This window comes from Mus caroli, chromosome 4 (genome assembly GCF_900094665.2).
Source record: "Mus caroli chromosome 4, CAROLI_EIJ_v1.1, whole genome shotgun sequence".
Lineage (NCBI taxonomy): Eukaryota > Metazoa > Chordata > Mammalia > Rodentia > Muridae > Mus > Mus caroli.
In genome coordinates, this window is record NC_034573.1 from 105,732,616 (window position 1) to 105,754,568 (window position 21,953).

The 21,953-nt window shown below is 39.5% G+C and overlaps 1 protein-coding gene and 1 pseudogene across 1 annotated transcript; one reads left to right on the plus strand and one right to left on the minus strand.

The window, feature by feature from the left end:
* Positions 1-703: 703 nt before the first annotated feature.
* Positions 704-21,301, plus strand: LOC110293094 (cytochrome P450 4A12A). Its single transcript, XM_021160867.2, has 12 exons — positions 704-940; positions 2,330-2,471; positions 3,085-3,129; positions 3,545-3,672; positions 15,112-15,236; positions 15,550-15,704; positions 16,136-16,242; positions 16,337-16,527; positions 16,628-16,761; positions 17,633-17,697; positions 17,845-17,921; positions 20,751-21,301. Exons 1-12 carry the CDS (start codon positions 752-754, stop codon positions 20,917-20,919), a joined length of 1,527 nt encoding a protein of 508 aa, XP_021016526.1. The 5' UTR covers positions 704-751; the 3' UTR covers positions 20,920-21,301.
* Positions 5,047-6,673, minus strand: LOC115030857 (annotated as a pseudogene).
* Positions 21,302-21,953: the final 652 nt, after the last annotated feature.

The window sequence follows — 21,953 nt, forward strand, 5'->3', positions numbered from 1 at the left end:
CAAGACTGTCAGTTCAATAAATATTTGTGGAATTTGCTTAACAGTAGGAAGAAAACCACAGCATATCTTATTAGATATCTAGAAAGGGATTAAGATCTTGTGTTAACAAAAGAAGACACTGAGCTCCAGGAAGTAACATTGCTGTCTGCGTATGTAGTGAAGCTGACATTGGTTTTAAACATCCCGAATCGAAGTTCAATGAATGCATCTTTCACCAGCACAATCACTGTAAGTCATGATTGGATGGTGAATGCAACAAGAATGGGGGGTATGTCAGAGGGTCCTGGTAGAGACAGCTTGGACTTCCTGTAGGAAATCCTACCACATGCGTTCAATGAGTTTTTGAGTTTTTCCCACCTAAACCCTCAATTTACCTATTTATCATAATTTTTCATCCCTAAAATCTTAGAAACAGTACAAAATCCACTTCTAACAAACTTTTAATAAACTAAATCTTGAACTCCTTGAATTCATCTTCTGCCAGCTCTTTTTGTAAATATTCAAATATTTACACAAATATTTGTGAATTCTGTGGATAAATTGACACTTACCACTGTCACCTAATATGTCTTTAATATCATTGCTCCACAAAGGAGGCTGTTCAGGTTCATCAACCCTAATCTTGAAATCAAGCTCTGCTCACACCCCTCTCCCTCCCCCAAGTAGGTGGGGCAAACCCTCCTGGGGTTTGCAGACAGGAGGGTGTTCAGTTAAAGTGAAGGAGAGTTGGTGATCCAGAAGCTGTTGTATCATGAGTGCCTCTGCTCTGAGCTCCATCAGATTCCCAGGAAGCATCTATGAGTTCCTTCAAGTAGCCTCTGTGCTCAGCCTGCTCCTGCTGCTCTTCAAGACAGCCCAGCTCTACCTGCACAGGCAATGGCTACTCAGCAGTACTCAGCAGTTCCCATCCCCACCTTCTCACTGGCTCTTTGGACACAAGGTAGGAAGGAAAGAGATGGGTGGGTGGGAGAGCAGGGAAGATGAGGCGTTTAGAGAATAAGCATCAAGCTTACAAAACAGGGCTTGTTATAAAACAAGCACAGGTTCTTCATGGGACAGAAGGCTCAGGATGGAATACATCTCAGGCTGGGATCACTCCAGCAACAGGGACTCAACAGATCAAAAGAGCCTGGTCTTGCTATTGGCAGCTAAGAGCTGCTCATTTATGCAGATCTGTCATCTGTTTTAAGAGCCCCAGACTCAGGAGCTTGTGGTTGGTCCTACCCAAGCCTTTCCATTTCCAGGCTGAGCAACACCTACAGCCTCACCTGTTCTAAATAAGCTAGGCTTCTCAGAGGTTCCCTGCCCCCATTTCTCTACCATCTTCTTCCCCTGGCACAGAGCTCATCTGAGAACATGGCTACAAGTGTGGTAGAATCTGTCCTGTGTATGGTAACAACAGGCAGGAATCACAGGAGGTGCCTAGTGCCCTAAAGGGACTCACTTTCCTATTGGGTTAAAAGACTAACCCTATATGTTTACTTAGACTGAAAAAAAGTTGCCTCAGTAAATGATTTATAGGCTGAAATCCTGAGGGTCAAAAAAGTGGTTTTTCAGATGTGAGAGACCATTGCTAGAGATGCACTGTTATTCAAAGTCTGTTGATTTATGGGTCCTCCTCCTGCATAACCTGTAGTGTGTGCTCCATGTTGCTAAGTGCACTGTATACCTCAGGGCCCAACCAAGATCCTGACACAATTGTACAGTCTCCAGAAATGTAAGAAAAAAGCAGCCTAGGGGCTGGGGAGGGCTTAAAGTGTCACCTCTGAGGGGATGGAGACAGACCTAGGTCAAAGGTTGCAGAGAGGAGCACATGACAAGGGTTACACATTGACCACATTTTAAAGGAGATACGAGTATGTGGAATTTGAGCCATAGCTGAGGTTCTGGGGCCAGATTCTGGGAAATACAGCTTCACCTAACAGGACCACAGCATAAGGTCATATCAGTTCCTAGAAGAGGGCAAAGGTTTGGATGACACCATAGATAGGCCATCAAGCTCTGCTCCAGTCCTAGGTTCTGTTAAGTCATCTTCACTGTATCCCTGTGGTTGTTCTTCCCTTTATTTAGAACCAATAACTAAAACAAAAGAGTGTTCAAATCTTACTCTGGAGGTTTTGTTTGTTTGGTTTTTGTTTTGTTTTGTTACACAGTAATGTCTAGCAAGGTAGCCCAGGCTGACCTTGAACTCACTATGTAGCCTATATTGGCCTTGTACCAGCAGCGATCTTCAGGCTTCATCCCCCCAAGTGTGTGTTAGGATTACATATATAAATCACCACATGTGGCATGAAGTATTGTCAGTGATTCATTTTTCTACTGATATCAGATCTTAAAGGACCAGGACCTTCAAGATATTCTAACTAGGATTAAGAATTTCCCAAGTGCTTGTCCACAGTGGCTCTGGGGAAGCAAAGTGCGCATTCAAGTGTATGACCCTGACTACATGAAGCTGATTCTGGGGAGATCAGGTGAGAGTGAAACGCCCTCACCCACCATTGTGGATTTTCTATTCTGGGTTTATGCCTGAGTCCATGAAGTTACAGGAAGACGTGATGGTTCAGTTACTAATGCCAAAATAGTACTGTTCATTTTTTCCTAGCATATGCTCAGCAATATTTATTTAATACTTGTTTGTACTTACTACTGTAACCTTAAAAGAGTAGTATGAGTTCATTTCATTTACCTTTTTAGAACTAAATGGGGGTGATCAGTTATATAAAAGTAAATTTCATATGTATAGTTACTTGAGTTTGAAACTTCTAATGGTTTCTGTTCTGTATTATAGATAACCAAGCCACTGCAGTAAAACCAACCACAAGGCTTTTATTCTTCAGAGTGGAGGACATAATATAATCTATGTTGCTTGCTAATTTATCACTCTAAACCTGAGGATGACTAGCTCCTGGTGCAGGGAGGTTGTATTCCTAAGCCAAACTGTCAAGGTGGATAGAAGGGGATGGAAGACAATGGGAGCTAGCAGGAGACAAACTGTCAAGGGACAGTTATTAAGATTTCATCTCTCTCTCTGATCTTATCTGCAATCACCTTTGTTTCTAATTAATGCCTCCCCTTTTTTTTCAGACCCAAAAGCTAATGGTTCCTACAGATTTCTAGCTCCCTGGATTGGTATGTACAGCCATATAAGTGTCAATTGTGGTCACTCTCCACTTGAGTTTGTCAAGATTGTTACCTTGACTCACTGAGCAATGGGAACAATCTTCAAGATGTAATGTTGCATTTAACCTAGTTTCTCTTCTTACCAGACATTAACCTCCTCCGTGTGTGTCTGTGTCTCCTATTTACAAACATTCTCAGCCTGACATGTATGTCCTTCCCTCACTAATTTGAATCTTTATCCTGTAGCTTTCATGGTCTCATCATATGTACCAGGCCAACTGGGGAAAACATGTTGTAAAATATTAGGCTTTTTCCATTTGTCTTCCTGTTCTTCCAAGATCTTCAATGTTTGACTCTCCAAACTACCCCCAGTCTTCAAATCCCATTGTTCATACACTAATTTCACACAGCCATCTCTGTACAGGGTATGGTTTGCTTATGCTGGATGGACAGACATGGTTTCAGCACCGACGAATGTTGACCCCAGCTTTCCACTATGACATTCTGAAGCCTTATACGGAAATCATGGCAGACTCTGTTCGTGTAATGCTGGTGAGTCTTGTGTGTGTGTGTCCCCTCTCTCTCTTTGTCTTTCACTCTGATGCCTACAACCCATTCACAACACAAACTCAGATTCTACTCTTAACAATAAAAACCATCAAACACAGTCACATGGAATAACAATCCATAATGTGAAATAGGTTCCACAAAAGTCAATGCCACAGAGAACTGTATGGGGTGGGAGGGAAATGGGGTAAGGGGAGAGGAGGGGGGAGGAGAGGAGAGGAGGGGAGAGGAAGGGAGGGGAGAGGAGAGGAGAGGAGAGGAGAGGAGAGGAGAGGAGAGGAGAGGAGAGGAGAGGAGAGGAGAGAATCATAGTGTATACATGGCCAAGTCTAACAGCATGCTTGATAAATGGTGAATCTTGCCAGACAACAATGCTAGCTGCTTCTCTCCTGATATGTCTTGGGTATGGCAGTTTCAGTGACCAGGGCTACTCCCCAAAATGTCACTCTGTTCTGGGTCTCAGAGCTTCTACATAATTGAAAGATACTCACAGTGAAATGCACAGCAGAGCCATATTCACACAGACAAATGTGATGTACCACCATACCTCTCATGACTCTAATTTCTGATTTTATAGTGTTCATTAAACTTTTGATGAATGAGAAAGAGTTAAAGATCAAAATTATACCCATTAGAAACACATGGGCAGGCCCATGGGCTTTCCTTTCATTAACTATTTTATTCTCATACTTGAGTTTCCATTAGTTCTTTCAAGTTTCATTCATCTACCAGAAATATGAAGAGTTCTCTTATGTACCTTTCATCAACTAAAAAGTTATAACTGATTTACAAAATTCAAAGTGAAGATATGTTTAATTTTAATTTTTCCCCTGAGAAATGGGTATGAGTTATTTATTCATGCTTAATTTTCTAAAAGATGTCTGTACTAGTCACTTCTTATTGATATGATTTTAGACCTGAGAAGAGGTGCCAAAGTGGAGAAAGCATGAGTTGTTGTATCATGATCCCAAATAGGAAGAGAGAAAGAGGAAGACCAACACTGCCTTGACTTTCTCTTTTTCCCTTTCTATTTAGTCTAGAACCCTGGCCCAGGAAGTTGTTGTGTTGCCATTTAAAGAAATTCTTACTCCCTAAGTTGATTCTACTAATGCCTACACAGAGACACTCAAAGGTGTGCCTCAGTCCTTTCTTTTCTTTCTTTTTTTTTGGTTGGGAGGGCTAAAGTGTATTTATTTATTATTATAATTTTATTATTTAAAGCAATGATTATTTGTTTTATCATCTGAAGAATTTATTCGAAATAGCAGCAGAGAAATTGTCTTCATGCTGCCACACACAGACACAAACACAGATATAGCACAATATCCAGATTTAGCCCAAGCACATTCCTTTTGAGGCTCATTTATATATCTCCCTATGCCATAGCATATCATTTAAATAATGGGTATTTTCAATGCTAATTCCTTTGTTGACTTTCTCAAAATGTTCTGCATATATCTTCAAGACTCCAATACATACAGCATATTTCTTTCCTTCTGACACATTTGTAACAATAGTATCTTCTGCAGCAGGGTAAAGCTTAGACCCAGATGTTAACCCTGGAAACATGATATTTGATCCACTAAGAACAAGTTTAGTGCCTCTTTTATTAATCCACTGTTGTGATAAGATAAAAGAATCTGAAATCATCCTAAGGTTGGATTTAAAAAAGTCCCTTCTCTTTGTCTAAAAGACAGTAGTAATTCTCCATTTACTGTAAAGATTTCTGTGTTTTCATAGTTTTTGAAAATGAACCAGGAAGGGGACAATGATAGGGGAGGGCCTGAAACATAAAGGAAATTGAATTAGGAAGAGTCCAGCACAATGAAAGACATCATTGACAGTTGGAGTTGTGTCATTCTTAAAGCAATCCTTAAATTTAAGTATGTTTTAATCATATTCTTCCCGTCCTCCAAGTCCTTTTAGATCCTCTCCCTGTCCCTAACTACTCATCTTCAAGTTATTTTTCAAAATCAAACAAAAACTTTTTATAACATCAAACCCCCAAACCAAGAAAACAAAATAACCCCCAAAGCCCCATCAAATTGTAACCAAGTAAAGGCATACACACACATACACCACACACACACACACACACACCACACACACCACACACACACACACACACACACACACACACACACACACACAATGGAGCCTGTTATATGTTGGTCAAATATTTCTAACCATAAGACCTACCATGGAGTAGTTGATATACCCAGTGTCACTTGATTAGGGAAAACTATTTTCCCTCTCTCAGTAGTCAAAAATGACAGTTAAATGACAGTTGTTAACCTTTACTCTACTGTCTAGGATTTCATTCATTCATTCATCCAATTTTTTAAAAAATATAACAGAATAAAATAAGATAAAGCAAAAACTAGCTGCATATGTATCAGAAGATAACCTAGTCGGTCATCAGTGGAAAGAAAGGCCCATTGGTCTTGCAAACTTTATATGCCTCAGTACAGGGCCAAGAAGTGGGAGTGGGGAGAGGGGAGTTGGGGGAGAGGGGAGTGGGGAGTGGGGGGAGTGTTTGGGGGACTTTTGGGGTATCATTGGAAATGTAAATGAAGAAAATACCTAATTAAAAATTAATATAAAAAAGAAAAATAAAGAAATCAAGAAATCACAAAGGGAGACTACCCTGGATATAGAAAACCTAGAAAAGAGATCAGGAGTCATAGACACAAGCATCACCAAAAAACAAAAAACAAAAAACAAAACAAAACAAAACAAACAACCAAAAAAGATAAAGCAAAAACTATAACATGGAATGTGGACAAAACAAACCAACAGAAGAGAAAGTGCCCAAGAGAAAGCACAGGATCTATCTGTTCCCTTTAATCCTTTACTCTATATCTACCCTCTGTAGTTCTATGGGTTGTAGATTGATTATCATTGACTTCACAACTGATATACACACATAAGAAAATACATATGTTTGTCTTCTTGGTAGTTCCATCCATTTGCCTGAAAACTTCATGGTGTCATTATTTTAGTGGCTGAGTAATACTTCATTGTGTAAATGTACATTTTAATCATCCATTCTGTTGAAAGACATCTAGATTGTTTCCAAATTCTGGCTATTATGAATAGAGCAGCAATGAACATGGTTAAGCAAATGTCTCTGTGGAAGGATGAAGCATTCTTTGGGTATATGCCTAAGAGTGCAATATCTGGATCTTGAGGTAGATCAATTCCTATCTTCTTGAGGAACTATCACACTGCTTTCCATAGTGGCTTTACAAGTTTGTACTCCCACCAGCAATGGATGACTCTTCCCCTTATTCCACATCATTATCAGCATGAGTTGACACTTGTTTTTTGGTCTAAGACATTCTTTTTTTTATTAGATATTTTCTTTATTTGCATTTCAAATGTTATCCCCTTTCCTGGTCTCCCCTCCAAAAACCCCCTATCCTCTTCCCCTCCTCCTGATCACCAACCCACCCACTCCTGCTTCCCTCTCATGGCATGCCCCTACACTGGGGTATCAAGCCTTCTCAAGACCAAGGACCTCTCCTCCCACTGATGTCCAACAAGGCCATCCTCTGCTACATATACAGCTGGAGCCATGGGTCCTTCCATGTGTACATTTTGGGTGGTGGTTTTGTCCCAGGGAGCTCTGGGGGTGCTGGGTGGTTCATATTGTTGTTCCTCCTATGGGGCTGCAAGCTCCTTTAGCTCCTTTGGTCCTTTCTCCAGCTTCTCCTTTGGGAACCTTGTGCTCAGTCCAATGATTGCTGAGAGCATCCACCTCTGTATTTGTTAGGCACTGGCAGAGACTCTCAGGAGACAGCTATATCAGGCTCCTGTCAGCAAGCACTTGTGGGCATCTGCCATAGTGTCTGGGTTTGGTGACTGTATATGGGATGGATCCTTACAGGTATAAGATGGAATCTCAAAGTAGATTTGATTTGCATTTCTTTGATGGCTAAGGATGTTGGACATTTCTTTAAATGTTTCTCAGCCATTTGAGTTTTCTTTATTGAGATTTTTTTTCAGGTATGTACCCATTTTAATTGGGTTATTCACTTTTTGACACCTAGCTTCTTAAGTTCTTCGTATATTTTAAGTATTAGGTCTCTATTTGATGTATAGTTAGTAAGAATCTTTTCCCATTCTGTACACTACCATCTTATCCAAATGATGGTGTCCTTTGCCATGCAGCAGCTTCTCAGGTTCATGAGGTCTCATTTATTAATTGTTGATTTTAGTGCCTGTGCTAAGAGTGCTCTGATCAGAGAACCTTTTCCTGTGCCAATAAATTCAAGGCTATTTCCCATTTTCTATTCTATAAAATACAGTGTGATTGTTTTTATGTTGAGATCTTTGATACACTTGAAGTTGAGTTTTGTGTAAGGTGGTAAGTATGGATCTATTTGGATTCTTCTACATGTAGCCATCCAGTTTGTCCAGCACCATTTGTTGAAGGTGCTGTCTTTGTTCTGGTGTGTGTTTCTGGCATATATATAGGAAAAGTCAGGTGTTCGTAGGTATGTGGATCTCTGTTCATGTCTTTTTTTTCCTTTGATTTAAGTTTTATTGCATTATGGTGAGAAAAGATACATAATTTCAATTTATCTGGATTTGTTAACATTTAAATACTTTGAGTAAATAGACTTACATTACATTCTTCTTTCCTTTTTGTACCCCAACTCCTCCCAGAGAGCCCCCACTTCAAAACCTGCAATATCTTTCGTTTTTTATCAGTCTGTAAAATTTATAAAATATTGTATCAATAAAAATGAGTATTATAAAACTTGCTTGATATAAAGCAACAATCAATTGAACAGTTTTATGTAGATGTTTGTCTATAGCAATACTGAAAATACATATGTTTTATTCAATGTAAATTTCAAATAGCTCCAATTATATTAACTGTATATTTTAAAATAATATATCACTATTAGTTTTTTAATGAACATAGATAAAATCTTTTTGTTTATTGGTTTGTTTTGTTTTTAGTAGAGCTTAAAATCTTGGCTCTTACTGTGGTACAAACACAGAATAAGAACAGCTTTTGGACAACGGAGTTCATAGGCTATACTGGAATGTCTCTTACATCACCAAAGGATTTTACCTCCATAGTAGATAAGCTAAGAGTTGACAGCTCTGCTGCACCAAAGAATGAACTGTAGGCATGATTTTTGGACACAGATTTCCTGCTATGGTGAAAGATATTTGACTTAAGTGATTGTTGTTATTCTCAGCCCACAAGGAACAGGTTACATTCATTTCAGAAATAGTGTGTGTATTAAGATGGTCTATCCATGAAGTCATTCATCAATTGTTTCAATGAACAATGGTTCTGCTTGGAGGGTAGTACAGACATTAGGTGATGGTAAGGTTCTGTTTCATTGGCTGTGATGATTTTGAAAAGTATTCATCTCAGAATAAGAGTAGCTTATAAGGTCCTCTTCTTCAAAATTGATACAATAATTATAAACTTCAAGCAAAGCATTCTGTCTCATTCTTTGATGTTCTCTTACAAGTCCCCTCCCAAATTAATTGCCCACATTTCTATTGGCTGTATAAATAAATTTGAAATACATTAGCTGTCCTGAAAACCATAGTATAGTGTAAAAATATCAAATAAAAAATCCTACCAATAGAGAGGCTGAATAGGAGAAGCATGATTTCAAGACCATTATGTGGCACACAGCAAGACCCTGTCACGAACAAACAAGCAGAAAATGGATATGGATTGCACAATACTGGACATATTTCTCCCATTACCAAATTAGAGAGACCACTGGATGACAATCAACAAATTTCTAATTCCTCATATTTTTGAATTTCAATTGATTAGGATATGTTGGTAATATTAATTTTCATATTAAGGAAAAGTGATTGTTACTTCCTGATATTTTTCTTGTTAGAGGTGGAATTATGTTTGTGTGGGTTGGTTGAAAGATTACTTTCTTGCTTTTTCTAGGGTGTAGTTTCACTCCTTGTGTTGGTATTTTCTATCTCTTATTCTTTGTAGGGCTGGATTTGTGGAAAGATATTGTGTAAATTTGGTTTTGTCATGGAATATCTTGTTTTCTCAATATATAGTGATTGAGAGTTTTCTGGGTATAGTAGCCTGGGTTGGATTTTGTATTCTCTTAGGATCTGTATGACATCTGCCCAGGATCTTCTAGCTTTCATAATCTCTGGTAAGAAGTCTGGTATAAATTTGATAGGTCTGTCCTCATATGTTCCTTGACCTTTTTCCCTTGCTGCTTTTAAAATTCTTGCTTTGTTTAGTTCATTTGGTGTTTTGATTATTATGTGACAGGAGGAACTTCGGTTTTTGTTGAGTCTATTTAGAGTTCTGCAGACTTCTTGTATGTTCATGGGCATCATTTGCTTTAGGTTAGGGAAGTTTTCTTCTATAATTTTGTTGAAGATATTTACTGGCCCTTTAGTTGGGAATCTTCACTCTCTTCTATACCAATTATCCTTAGGTTTGGTCTTTTCATTCTGTCCTGGATTTTCTGGATGTTTTGGGTTTGGAGCTTTTTGCTTTTTGCATTTTCTTCTACTGTTGTGTCAATATTTTCTATGGTATCTTCTGCCCCGAGATTCTCTCTTCTGTCTCTTGTATTCTACTTGTGGTGCTTGCATCTATGACTCCTGATCTCTTTCCTACGTTTTCTAACTCCAGAGTTGTCTCCCTTTGTGATTTCTTTATTGTTTTTAGTTCCATTTTTAGATCCTGGATGGTTTTGTTACTTTCCTTCCCCTTTTGGATTGTGTTTTACTGTAACTCTTTAAGACATTTGTATGTTTCCTCTTTAAGGGCTTCTAGCTGTTTACCCGTGTTACTCCCAGTGTTTGGGACAGATGTTGTGTCCTCCTCACCTCCTTAACTCTTATCCTGGGTATGTTGGAGCTCCTGGGAGTGGAGCTGTCTCTGAGTGTTGTGGGGCTGGCTCTTATATTCATGTCTTCAATTTTATTTCTTTTATCAATGTTCCTGTTTTTGTGCCAGTATCATGCTTGGTATTTTGAACTACAGTCCTTATATTATTCATAGTTGGTTTAGCTATCCGTGTCTTGTGTGTGTAGGTGTGTGTGTGTGTGTGTGTGTGTGTGAGAGAGAGAGAGAGAGAGAGAGAGAGAGAGAGAGAGAGAGAGAGATGATTTTTGTATATGTGTATGTTTTCATATAAAGCTGAGAATTGTCTTTAGTATCAGTGAAGTATTGAAGTTTTGACAGGGATCGCATTGCCTCTGTAGATAGGTTTTGGTAGAATGTCCACTTCTACTACTTTAATCCTACTGAACAATGAGCATGAGACACCTTCCACCCCCTGATAGCTTCTTCAATTTCTTTCTTCAGTGATTTAAAGTTTGTATCATACAAGTCCTTCTGGATTAGAGATACTTAAAGATATTTTTTATTGTTATTTGAGGCTACAGTAAAAGGTGTTGTTTCCAAGATTTCTTCCTTAGACTGTCTGTCTCTTGTATTTAGCAGGGTTACTGATTTTTGTGAGTTGGTTTTGTATCCTGCTACTTTATCGAAAGTGTTTATTGTCTGTAGGAGTTTCCTGGTGGAAATTTTTGAGTCACTTATAAATACTATCATATCATCTTTAAATAAAGATGTTTTGACTTCTTCCCTTCCTATTTGTATCTCCTTGATACACTTTAGTTCTGTTATTGCTCTAGCAAAGACTTCAAGTACTATATTAAATAGGTATGAAGAGAGTAGACAACATAAACTTGTTCCTAATTTTAATGGAATTGCTTTGAGTTTTTCTCCACTTAAGTTGATGTTGTCTATGGGCTTGCTGTAAACTGCCTATATTGTGTTGAGCTATGTCCCTTGTATATCCCTAATCTCTTCAGGACATTTATTATGAAATGATGTTGAATTTTGTCAATGACCTTTTCTGAATCTAATGAGATGATTACATGGGTTTTGCCTTTTAGTCTGTTTACATTATGGATTTTATTGACAGATTTTCATATGCTAAACCATCCCTACCTCTCTGGGATAAAGCCTACTTGATCATTGTGAAATCTTTTTTTTTTTTTTGTATGTGCTTGGATTCAGTCAAAAGTATTTTATTGAGTTTTTTTTTTTTTTCATCTATAAGGGAAATTGGTCTATAATTCCAGTTCCTTCTTGGGTCATTATGTGATTTAGGTATCAGGGTAAATAATTGTGGCCTCATAAAATGAACTCAGCAAAGTTCCTTCTGTTTCTGTTTTGTGGTATGATTTCAGGAATATTGGCATTAACTCTTCTTTGAAAGTCTGGTAGAATTCTGTGCTAAATCTAGCCCTGGGAATTTGTTTGTTTGCTTTTTTTTTTTTGAGGTAGGGAGACTTGTACTGACTTATATTTCAGTAAGGGTTGTATTTCTATTTAAATTGCTTATCTGGCTTTGATTTAACTTTGGTAAATAGTAAGTACTGAGACAGATATCCATTTCTTTTAAATTTTCCAATCGAGTGAAGCACAGGTGTTTTTTGTTTATTTCTTAAAAAGTATTTTCATATGAATATCTGGGGCCTCCTTGAAATCTGTTGCTATGTCTACTTTTTCATTTCTATTTTCATTCGTTTGCATCCTCTCTCTCTCTCTCTCTCTCTCTCTCTCTCTCTCTCTCTCTCTCTCTCTTTCGGCCGTCTTAGTTAATTTGGATAAGGGTTTGTCAATCTTATTGATTTTCTAAAAGAACCAACTCTTTTTTTTCCTGATCCTCTGTATGTTTTTGTTTGTTTCTACTTTATTTTTTTCAGCTCTGAGTTTATTTCTTACTGCCTACTGCTTTGGGTGTCATTTCTTCTTTTTGTCCTAAATTTTTCTGATGTGTTGTTAAGTTGCTAGTATGGAATCTTAATAATTTTTTATTGTAACCTTACCCACGTAGCACTGCTTTATTGTGTTCCATACATTTGGGTCTATTGTGTGTTCATTTTCATTCAACTCTATAAAGACTTTGATTTCTTTCTTAATTTCTGTCTTGACCTATTTTTTTGTCATTCAGTGGGTTATTCAGCTTCTATGAGTTTGTAAATTTTCTGTGTTTCTATTGTTGGTGATATACAGTTTAGCCTATGGTGATCAGATAGGATGCAGGGTATTATTTAAATTTTCTTGCATCTTTTGGGACTTGTTTTGTATCCAAATGTATGACCAGTTTTGAAGAAAGTTTGATGAGGTGTTAAGAAGAAAGTCATTCTTTTGGTTTTAGGCAAAATGTTCTGTAAATATGTGGGGTCCATTTGGTTTATAACGTCAGTGCCAGCATTTCTCTGTTTAGTTTTTGTGTGGAAGATTGGTGAGGGTAGGGTATTAAAGTCTCCCACTATCAATGTGGTAGTATCAATATGTGATTTAAGCTGTAGTAATTTTTTTTTATACACATGAGTGCTCTTGTGTTTGGGGCATAGATGTTAAGAATTATAATGTCATCTTTGTGGATTTTTTTCCTTTGATGAGTACATAGTGTCCTTCCCTAGCTCTTCTAATAACTTTTTATTTGACATTTATTTTGGCAGACCACACCACCTTGTTTCTTAGGTGCATTGGCTTGAAATAACTTTTTTCCCAGCCATTTACCCTGACGTGTTGTTACTATTTGTTTCTTGGATACAGTAGAAGTATGGATCCTGTTTCCACATCCACTCTTTTAGTCCTTTTATTGAGGAATTCAGATAGTTGATGTTGAGAAATATCAATGACCAGTGATATTTGAATCTTGTCATTTTGGTTTTGTTGCTGGTGGTGGTGGTGGTGGTAGTGTGTGTGTGTTAGAGAGAGAGAGAGAGAGAGAGAGAGAGAGAGAGAGAGAGAGAGAGAGAGAGAGAGAGCATGTTTCCCCTTTATTACTTTGTTGGTTTGAGATCATTTATTCCCTGTGTTTTCTTTGATGTAGTTAACCTCTTAGTTTGGAGTTTACTTTCTAGCATCTTCTCTAGGACTAGATTTGTAGAAGGATACTGATTTAAATTTGTTTTTACCATGGAATATCCTATTTTTTTCCATCTGTAGTTATTGAAAATTTTGCTGGGTATAGTAGTCTGAGCTGACATTTATGGTCTTTTATAGTCTGCAGGACATTTATTCAGGCCCTTCTGGCTTTTGGAGTTTTCATTGAGAAGTCAATCCTCTTGCAGCTGTTAATATTTTTCTTTTGTTCTGTACATTCAGTGTTTTGATTATTGTGCTGAGGGAACTTTCTTTTCTGGTTCAGTGTATTTGGGGTTCTGTATGCTTTTTATACTTTGATAGACATCTCCATTTTTGGTTAGGGAAATTTTCTTCTATGATTTTGTTGAAAATATTGTCTGACTTTGACCTGAGCTTTTTCTCCTTCCTCTGTTCCTATTATTCTTAGATTTGGTCTTTTTGTGGTATCATAGATTCCTTGGATGTTTTGTGCCAGGAATTTTTTTAGATTTAACATTTTCTGTGACTGATGTATTAATTCAATCTATGTATCTTCAGTGTCTGAGATTCTCTTTTCCATTTCATGTATTCTGTTGGTGATTCTTGCCTCTCTGTTACCTGTTGGAGTTCCTAAATTTTCTATTTACAGATTTCCCTCAATTTTCTTTATTGATTCTATTTTCACTTTCAGGACTTGAGTGGTTTTGTTCATTTTCTTCCACTTATTGCTGTGCTTTCATAGATTTATTTAAGGAGTTTATTTGTTTCCTCTTTAAGGACCTCTATTGAATTCATAAAGGGTGTTTTAAGGTCTTTCACTTGAACTTTAACTATATTGGAATACTCAGGACCAGCTGTGGCAGTGTTTCAGGACATATTGTCCTGGCTGTTATTGTTTGTGGTTTTATGCTAGCAGGTAGAAATCTGAGATTGAAAGATTATAATTCTAGGTGATGATAACTGATCTTGTCTTTGTTGAATAGGTTCCTCAGTTTCTGTTTCCTCTCTGGTTTTTAGGAGAAAGTTGGGGCTGTGTTTTGCCTGTTAGAAAGTCTTTTGAGGTCCTGATAGGTATGGGCACTGGGGGTTGCAGGAAAAATGTGTTTCTGAGTATTGGGACCTGAGACTTAGAAATAGAGATGGGCTTGAAGAGCTTTACAAGATGGAGGAAAGCAGGGTGTTCCATCAGGATGTGAGCAGAAAGGGACCGGCAACAGCAGAATTCTGAAAGAAGCGCAGCATGAGACTAGGCGATTGGACTTAGAGGAAAATGAGGAAGTGAAGATCTGCAGAGGAAAGTAAACATATGCAATTAGCCTACCTACTTCCCTGATCAGAACATCCTGTGTTCACAGGGAGTCCCTCTGGAGTTTCTTAATTTAACTAAGTTGACAATGAAAATCAGCCTTCACAACATCTGATATGGGGAGTCATAAAATCATATCTAGAGATGAAGGAAATGAGTCTGTTCTAGTTAGCACTAGCCTTCTGGGAGACTTGGATTCAGTTCTCTACTTCTATTACAGGATAAATGGGAACAGATTGTTGGCCAGGATTCCACCCTGGAGATCTTTCAACACATCACCTTGATGACCTTGGACACCATCATGAAGTGTGCCTTCAGCCATGAGGGCAGTGTCCAGTTGGACAGGTCAGGAATATCCCTGAACTATAGACTCTTTGGTCTTGCAAACTGATGTGGCCTCACTTGAGAAGTAGATGGAACAGCTTAGATACTACTGTCCACAAACACAAGATTCTCTATTCTGTCGCTGATATACTGCAGATTTCCACATAGATGTAAGCCTGAATACGAAGCCATCTTCTAAAGACATGGTGGTTGCAGGAGTTTAAAGAAAGAAACAACATACATCCTAGAATCATCTCTGTCCAAATTAAGGAAATTACCACTCTGTCTGTGGGTCATATCACCTCATCACTGTACTGTTCCTTTGTATTCACAGAAAATACAAGTCCTATATCCAGGCAGTTGAGGACCTGAACAATCTCGTTTTTCTCCGTGTGCAAAACATCTTTCACCAGAATGACATAATCTACAGAGTGTCCTCTAATGGCTGCTGGGCCAACAGTGCCTGCCAACTTGCCCATGATCACACAGGTTCTGTCTGTTTCTTTTCTCTCCCCTCTTTTACCAAGGTCAACCTAAAGAGGCTAACCATAATTCTGAGGCAGAGCCAAGTCCTTTGGTCCTCTGAAGGATGTAAAATGAATTCATGTTGGGTACTTTCCTGGTACAAAAAAGCTAAGATGTAGGATACTGGATGATGTGTAGTAGATACCTGGACCATCACATTGGTGATATTAAATGAAATCACCCCAGCAGGATCCAAAATGAACTTCTCCAGTTGTTATCTCTAGGGGCAGCCTGATCTCTATCAGGTATGCTGGCTTCTCACATCTTACCCAGCTATCTTACCTTGATTATATACATCCTGGCCTCTAGTAGGAGTAGAGGTTGGGAAAGAGGGTATATGGGCCTCGTAGGAGTTGTGCTTTCATCTTTGCCTGGTAAGTATTATCCTTTGACAGACCAAGTGATCAAATCAAGGAGGAGTCAACTTCAGGATAAGGAAGAGTTTGAAAAGGTTAAGAAGAAAAGACGATTGGATTTCCTGGACATCCTCCTGTTTGCCAGAGTGAGTGTATGAAACCAGATGAGAGACTTGAGGCTTGACTTAGAATCAGAGCATAAGAAACAAACATTACTCTCTCATCTGTGGTCTTATCCAGATGGAAAATGGAAGAAGCTTATCTGATAAGGACCTTCGTGCTGAAGTGGATACTTTCATGTTTGAGGGCCATGACACCACAGCTAGTGGTATCTCCTGGATCTTCTATGCTTTGGCCACAAATCCTGAACATCAAGAGAGATGCAGGAAGGAGATCCAAAGTCTCCTAGGAGATGGGGCTTCTATCACCTGGTGAGTGGGTGCTCAAGATAGATGAGATTTCTGTCTTCTGGTAATGGGAAGCTCCTGGCTGTCCCAGCTCTGTGTGACTTTTGGATGGGCCTCATTTCAGGAACGACCTGGACAAGATGTCCTATACTACCATGTGCATCAAGGAGGCCCTGAGGATCTACCCACCTGTACCAAGTGTGAGCAGAGAGCTCAGCTCACCTGTCACCTTTCCGGATGGACGTTCTTTACCCAAAGGTATGAACTCCCAAGAACAATTCAGCAGGGATAAAGAAGAATGGGAATGCTATGGTTCTGCAGTTTTGAACTAGTGAAATCTCTTATAGATTTTCCATGCCTTATCAGTAGTGATGAAAGGATTTTTACTTTAAGTTAGAATGTAGTGTATGAAGTGCTTTGCATACAGTTAGACTTCAGAAAAAAATTCAGAAAAATGCCAACCTCTATATTGAACTTCAGACTTTAGGCATTAGTTGCTAAATTATTACATGACATAAAAGAGATCTAGGTAAGTGTTAGGAAGATATGTTTCTTTCTATGGATGAAGGGAAATGAGGAAGTTTAGGGGCTTCCATGTCATGGATGAAACATTCCACTATCTGAGGATCCCTCAAATTGATGGGCAAGTTCAGCTGACAACGATATCTTAGTTACAGATCATGGTAGGAAAATATTCACATAATCATCATTGGGCATGATTTCCTCTTGTGCCACAGTGAAGCAGTGTGGAGAAGAAAAGATAATAAGTCTTGCTGAGGCTCCAGAATCTCATATAAAAATGGGTATACATACAATAATTGCTTTTGGAAGCTGCCTGTGAATGTTGAATGTGGCCTACTTCATGAGAGATATTTCATGAAAAAGAGAGTTATTATTTCACTTAATATAATAGTGATTCTCAAATGCTTTCTTGTTCTCACACCTAGATTCATGATTTTAAGCAAGTAACACACACTCAGTGCTTCACCAAGCCCACTCTACTTTTCTGTGATTAACATGATGACTCCAGCATGCAGACCATTTGTGTGTGCATATTCTCTGAAGAATATGGGAACTAGTGCCCTACCCATTGGCTAACCAGTCATGCTTTGTACCACTCACCCCACAGGTATAAATGTCATGCTCTCCTTTTATGGCCTTCATCACAACCCAACTGTGTGGCCAAATCCAGAGGTAAAATGGGTGATGGGAGAAGGTCAGGGGAAGATATCTCAGGACCAACACTTCCTCCCACTCTCACTCCTGGACATTTTGTCCCTTCATGAGTTGGAAGCAGGAGTTTGACTCCTACCTTCCCTGAATCTGGTATTCACACTGCAGGTGTTTGATCCTTCTCGATTTGCACCAGGGTCTTCCCGACACAGCCACTCATTCCTACCCTTCTCAGGAGGAGCAAGGTGAGTGTAATGAATGGAGAAAAGAGTCGTCTCTGGGTACATATCTAGTATCTCTGATTCCGTAGTTCCTATGTGACATCTTCATGTGTTTGTAAGTGGGAGGCATTTTCTGTGTCCCCCTCCAAAGGGTTGGTATTTAAGGGTGTAACTGGGCGGGGGGGGAGGGGTTGGCAGACAACTCTTCCCCAAGGCCAGATAAGTTTGTGTCAGTGTGTGTTTCCAATTCCAGTATATGTTGACATTTTCATTCATTTGTAGAATATGAATCTTCATACTTAGGTTTTCTCATTTAAACTGGCTCTTAGGCATTTGTTCCCCTCATCTGTTAGATATCTTAAATGATTGATGGATGTCTCCATCACTCTCAACCCTTCCTACCACTTCTGTTTAATTCATTAATCAGTCACAACAATGAATATAAAAATATTTTTGTGTTGTTATAATTGTGTTGAAGTCACGTATGGAAAATTGAGAGCTCTCTGTGGTAGGGTAGACACCAATGAGTCTTCTTCTATATAGTTTTTATTTCTAGTCCAACAAAATTGCTACTGCATATTAAGATGTCTAGTTTCCCAAAGAACAAAATTAGGAGAGATGTTTACACTTCAGAGCTGTGATCCACTTACCAGTTTTGAAAAATGGGGAGAGTACATTAGACATGACCTATCTATAATATGTACTATTTGTACACTAACAAACATTCCTGAAATGGCTGTTGAGCAAGAACATTACAGTGCAGAGAGCTGTTATGAAATGTGTAAAGGCTGGAGGACTCTGTCATCTTGTGGAATGTGAATTGCCACAGAAGTAATGAAGAAAAAGAAGGCTTTCTTTGTCCACAGTTCTGTGACATTCTACCATGCCTAATCAATTATCACAGAACAGGCTGTAAGCTTATTGTTTATCAAAGATAAGTTTACTACTGGTGAACACTCCACTTAGGGCTCAGTTAAAAATCATGATGAAATCATTGACAAATGAAAGAGAATCAGGTAGTTCAATTGCCATAAAAAATTTTACTTTTTGTGTACAATAATTCATTTTTTAAAATTAGTAAAATCCAAACATTAGTAAAATCCAAAGTATTTACTGAGTTCTTTTTTCTCTGGCCCAAGGCCTGTGCTGTGACAAAAGTGCAGAAAGCTGGTCGACAGAATCAGCCACACCTGTATGAAACAGACATCTTTCTCCTTTGATATTTTCCATTACTCACTAGGGAGTTAGTAGAATGATCAACATTCCTGTCACTGTCCTAAGCCTGGACTGAGCTGTGGCCTCCAATGAAGCACACCAATAGCATACCTGGGCAGAAGGATGAGGACTAGCCGCTCATTATTCTGAGCCTTGAGTATGAGGAGGGAGAGACAGAAATAGAGAGAGAGGCAGAGAGGGAGAGAGACAGAGGCAGGGGTGGAGAGTTTCTCCTTGGCCTCAACATTTGCTGAAATAAATAGGGGCTGGAAAGGTAGAAGGTGAGGAGGCAATAACTTATAGGGGGTGTGGCTGCAGCTGAGCCATCTAGACACTATCCTATGAGTTTGGAACAATAGGAGGGTCAATATGAAGAGAGGGAATTGGGGAGACATACAGGACATTCCTGGAATAGAATTAAAGGCCTATGGGTGCTCATGGACTGAGCATGAACTGGTCTCTCGCCACTGAGTGGGAGGCAGAGAAGCAGGAGCTTGAGGATTTCCAACCTGGTATATTTTCCAGGAACCTCTCCATAAGTATATGACTCCTATGTTAGAACCATATTTACTTTGCCCCAAAGACAATGATTGCTAAGAGTGTGATCCATTCATCTCCATGTTGCCCTGACCAGAAAAATCCCCACTGGTGGATCAGAAACTCTTACTATGGAGAGTCAACTAGCCAAAGACTGATACTAAAAGGGCTGGTCTAATTGACTGATTCCTCGTCTCTCAAAGCAGGATTAGAGCCAGTTTCAGAAAAGAGGGGTATTTGTAAAGGATTAAGACAGCAAGAAAGGACAAGAATGACAGGAGCCTAGCATAACTATCCTCTGAGAGATTCCACCCAGCAGCTTGCTAAAACAGATGCAGAGACTCACAATCAAACATTGGATGGAGCTTGACTGAGGGCTCCAAAGGGCATAGGAACTCCACAGGAAGATCAGCAGAGTCAACTAANCTAGACCCTTGGGGGCTCTCAGAAACTGAACCACCAACCAAAGAGCATACACAGGCTGGAATAAGAAATGCACATGCACACACACACACACACACACACACACACACACACACACACACAAGGCAGATGTGCAGCTTTGTCTTCATGTGGGTCCCGCAACAAATGAGCAGGTGTTATTCCTAAAGCTGTTGTCTGTCTGTGAATTATGTTCCCCTCATTGGGCAGCCTGGCCTGGCCTCAGTGGAAGAGGATATGCTTAATCCTACAGATACTTGATGTGCCAGAGTGGGGGGGGGATACTAGAAGGGGGAGCTCAAACCTCTCAGAGAAGGGGAAGTGGGGTGGAGAAAGGGACTGTGTGAGGAGGAACAGGGATGGTGGCAGTGTATTTGGTGGTTATATGCAAGAATTTGGAGAGAGGATAGGAAATGGAGAAAGGTTGTAATTATATTATAATCCCCAAAATAAAAAATACAAAGAAAAAAACCAAGACATCAAGAATTAAGGCCCAAGGTAGAGGTATACATGTGTGACTTGTAAGGCAAGGGGTTTAGGCTGAGTCCTATGAAAGAGTGCCCTAGATGTCCAGCTCTATGCTAGAGCACAGAGGACAATGGCTACACAGCTCACAATAAAACCCGAGGCCTCTAATTTCATTGTACCTTTCTGACCCAGGAACTGCATTGGGAAACAGTTTGCAATGAATGAGCTGAAGGTAGCTGTGGCCCTGACCCTGCTCCGCTTTGAGCTGCTGCCAGATCCCACCAGAGTCCCAATCCCCATACCAAGAATTGTGTTGAAGTCCAAGAATGGGATCCATTTGCATCTCAAAAAGCTCCAATAATCTTCACAGGACAAGAGAGCTCAAATGGCATGCTGCCTGCCATTCTGTCTTTCTGTCACTCACTCTTTTCCCCAGTCCTTCTGCTCACATCTCATTCTTTCTTCTCACCTTGTTCACCTCCACCCACCTTCTGCTGGGCTTCCAGTCTCCTTGCCTGTCAGTCTTTCTCAACTTCTTCTGATATCCCTACTTGCTTTTCTCTCTACCTGTCCCTAACCTGACTGCATGTTTGACCTTTGACCTTAATGATCTCCCTAACTTGCACCCTGCCTTTCTCTTCTGTGTATTTCCTTCTCTTCTACTGCTTGTCTATCCTTAAATTGGGCTTTATTCTGATGTCATAATTAATTAAAAGATAAGTGTGTGCTCCTATGACTCTAGATATCAAGTGTTTTTCATGATTTCACTGGAATGAAGCTGAGGTCATTGCAGTGCCATCACTCCTTGGTTATTGCTGTGCTTCTTTTTACCTTTCCATCACCTGTAGCTGCATTCCTTGCTTTCAAGAGCCCTACTAAGTGTTAAGATCTGTGAGACAACCATCTCACCAGCAAGAACGATGCCACAATAGGATGCTTCTGCACACGTTTATTGGGAGAGCATTGACTGTGTAGGTGAAAAACTCCGAGCCCTGGGCCTCTCACTCTTATATNCTATCAGTTCCCATCCACTCACAGCAGGCCACATCACCTCACCAGGTACGCAGCTTCAGCTAATCAGGGCAGCAGGGGCATATCTCCACCAAAATGGCTTCGCCAGTAACCTGGTACACCTGTGCAGCTCTCACGATGTTTGTGGCTTATATGAGGAAGTCAGGTGCAAGTCATACGACTTAGCTGCAGTCCTTGGCACCTTTGGGACTGCCGCCACACCCGCTCCCCACAATGATCTAACACCATTGTTAAGTATCTCTTCTTCTGTCTCCAGATCATTTCTCCATCTTTCCAATGTGTATGCTTGTTTTGTGCCTAAAGGGGTAATTCTGGTCCTGTTCTTAGTTCTATCAAGATTAGGACATGCATATCTAAAAGAGC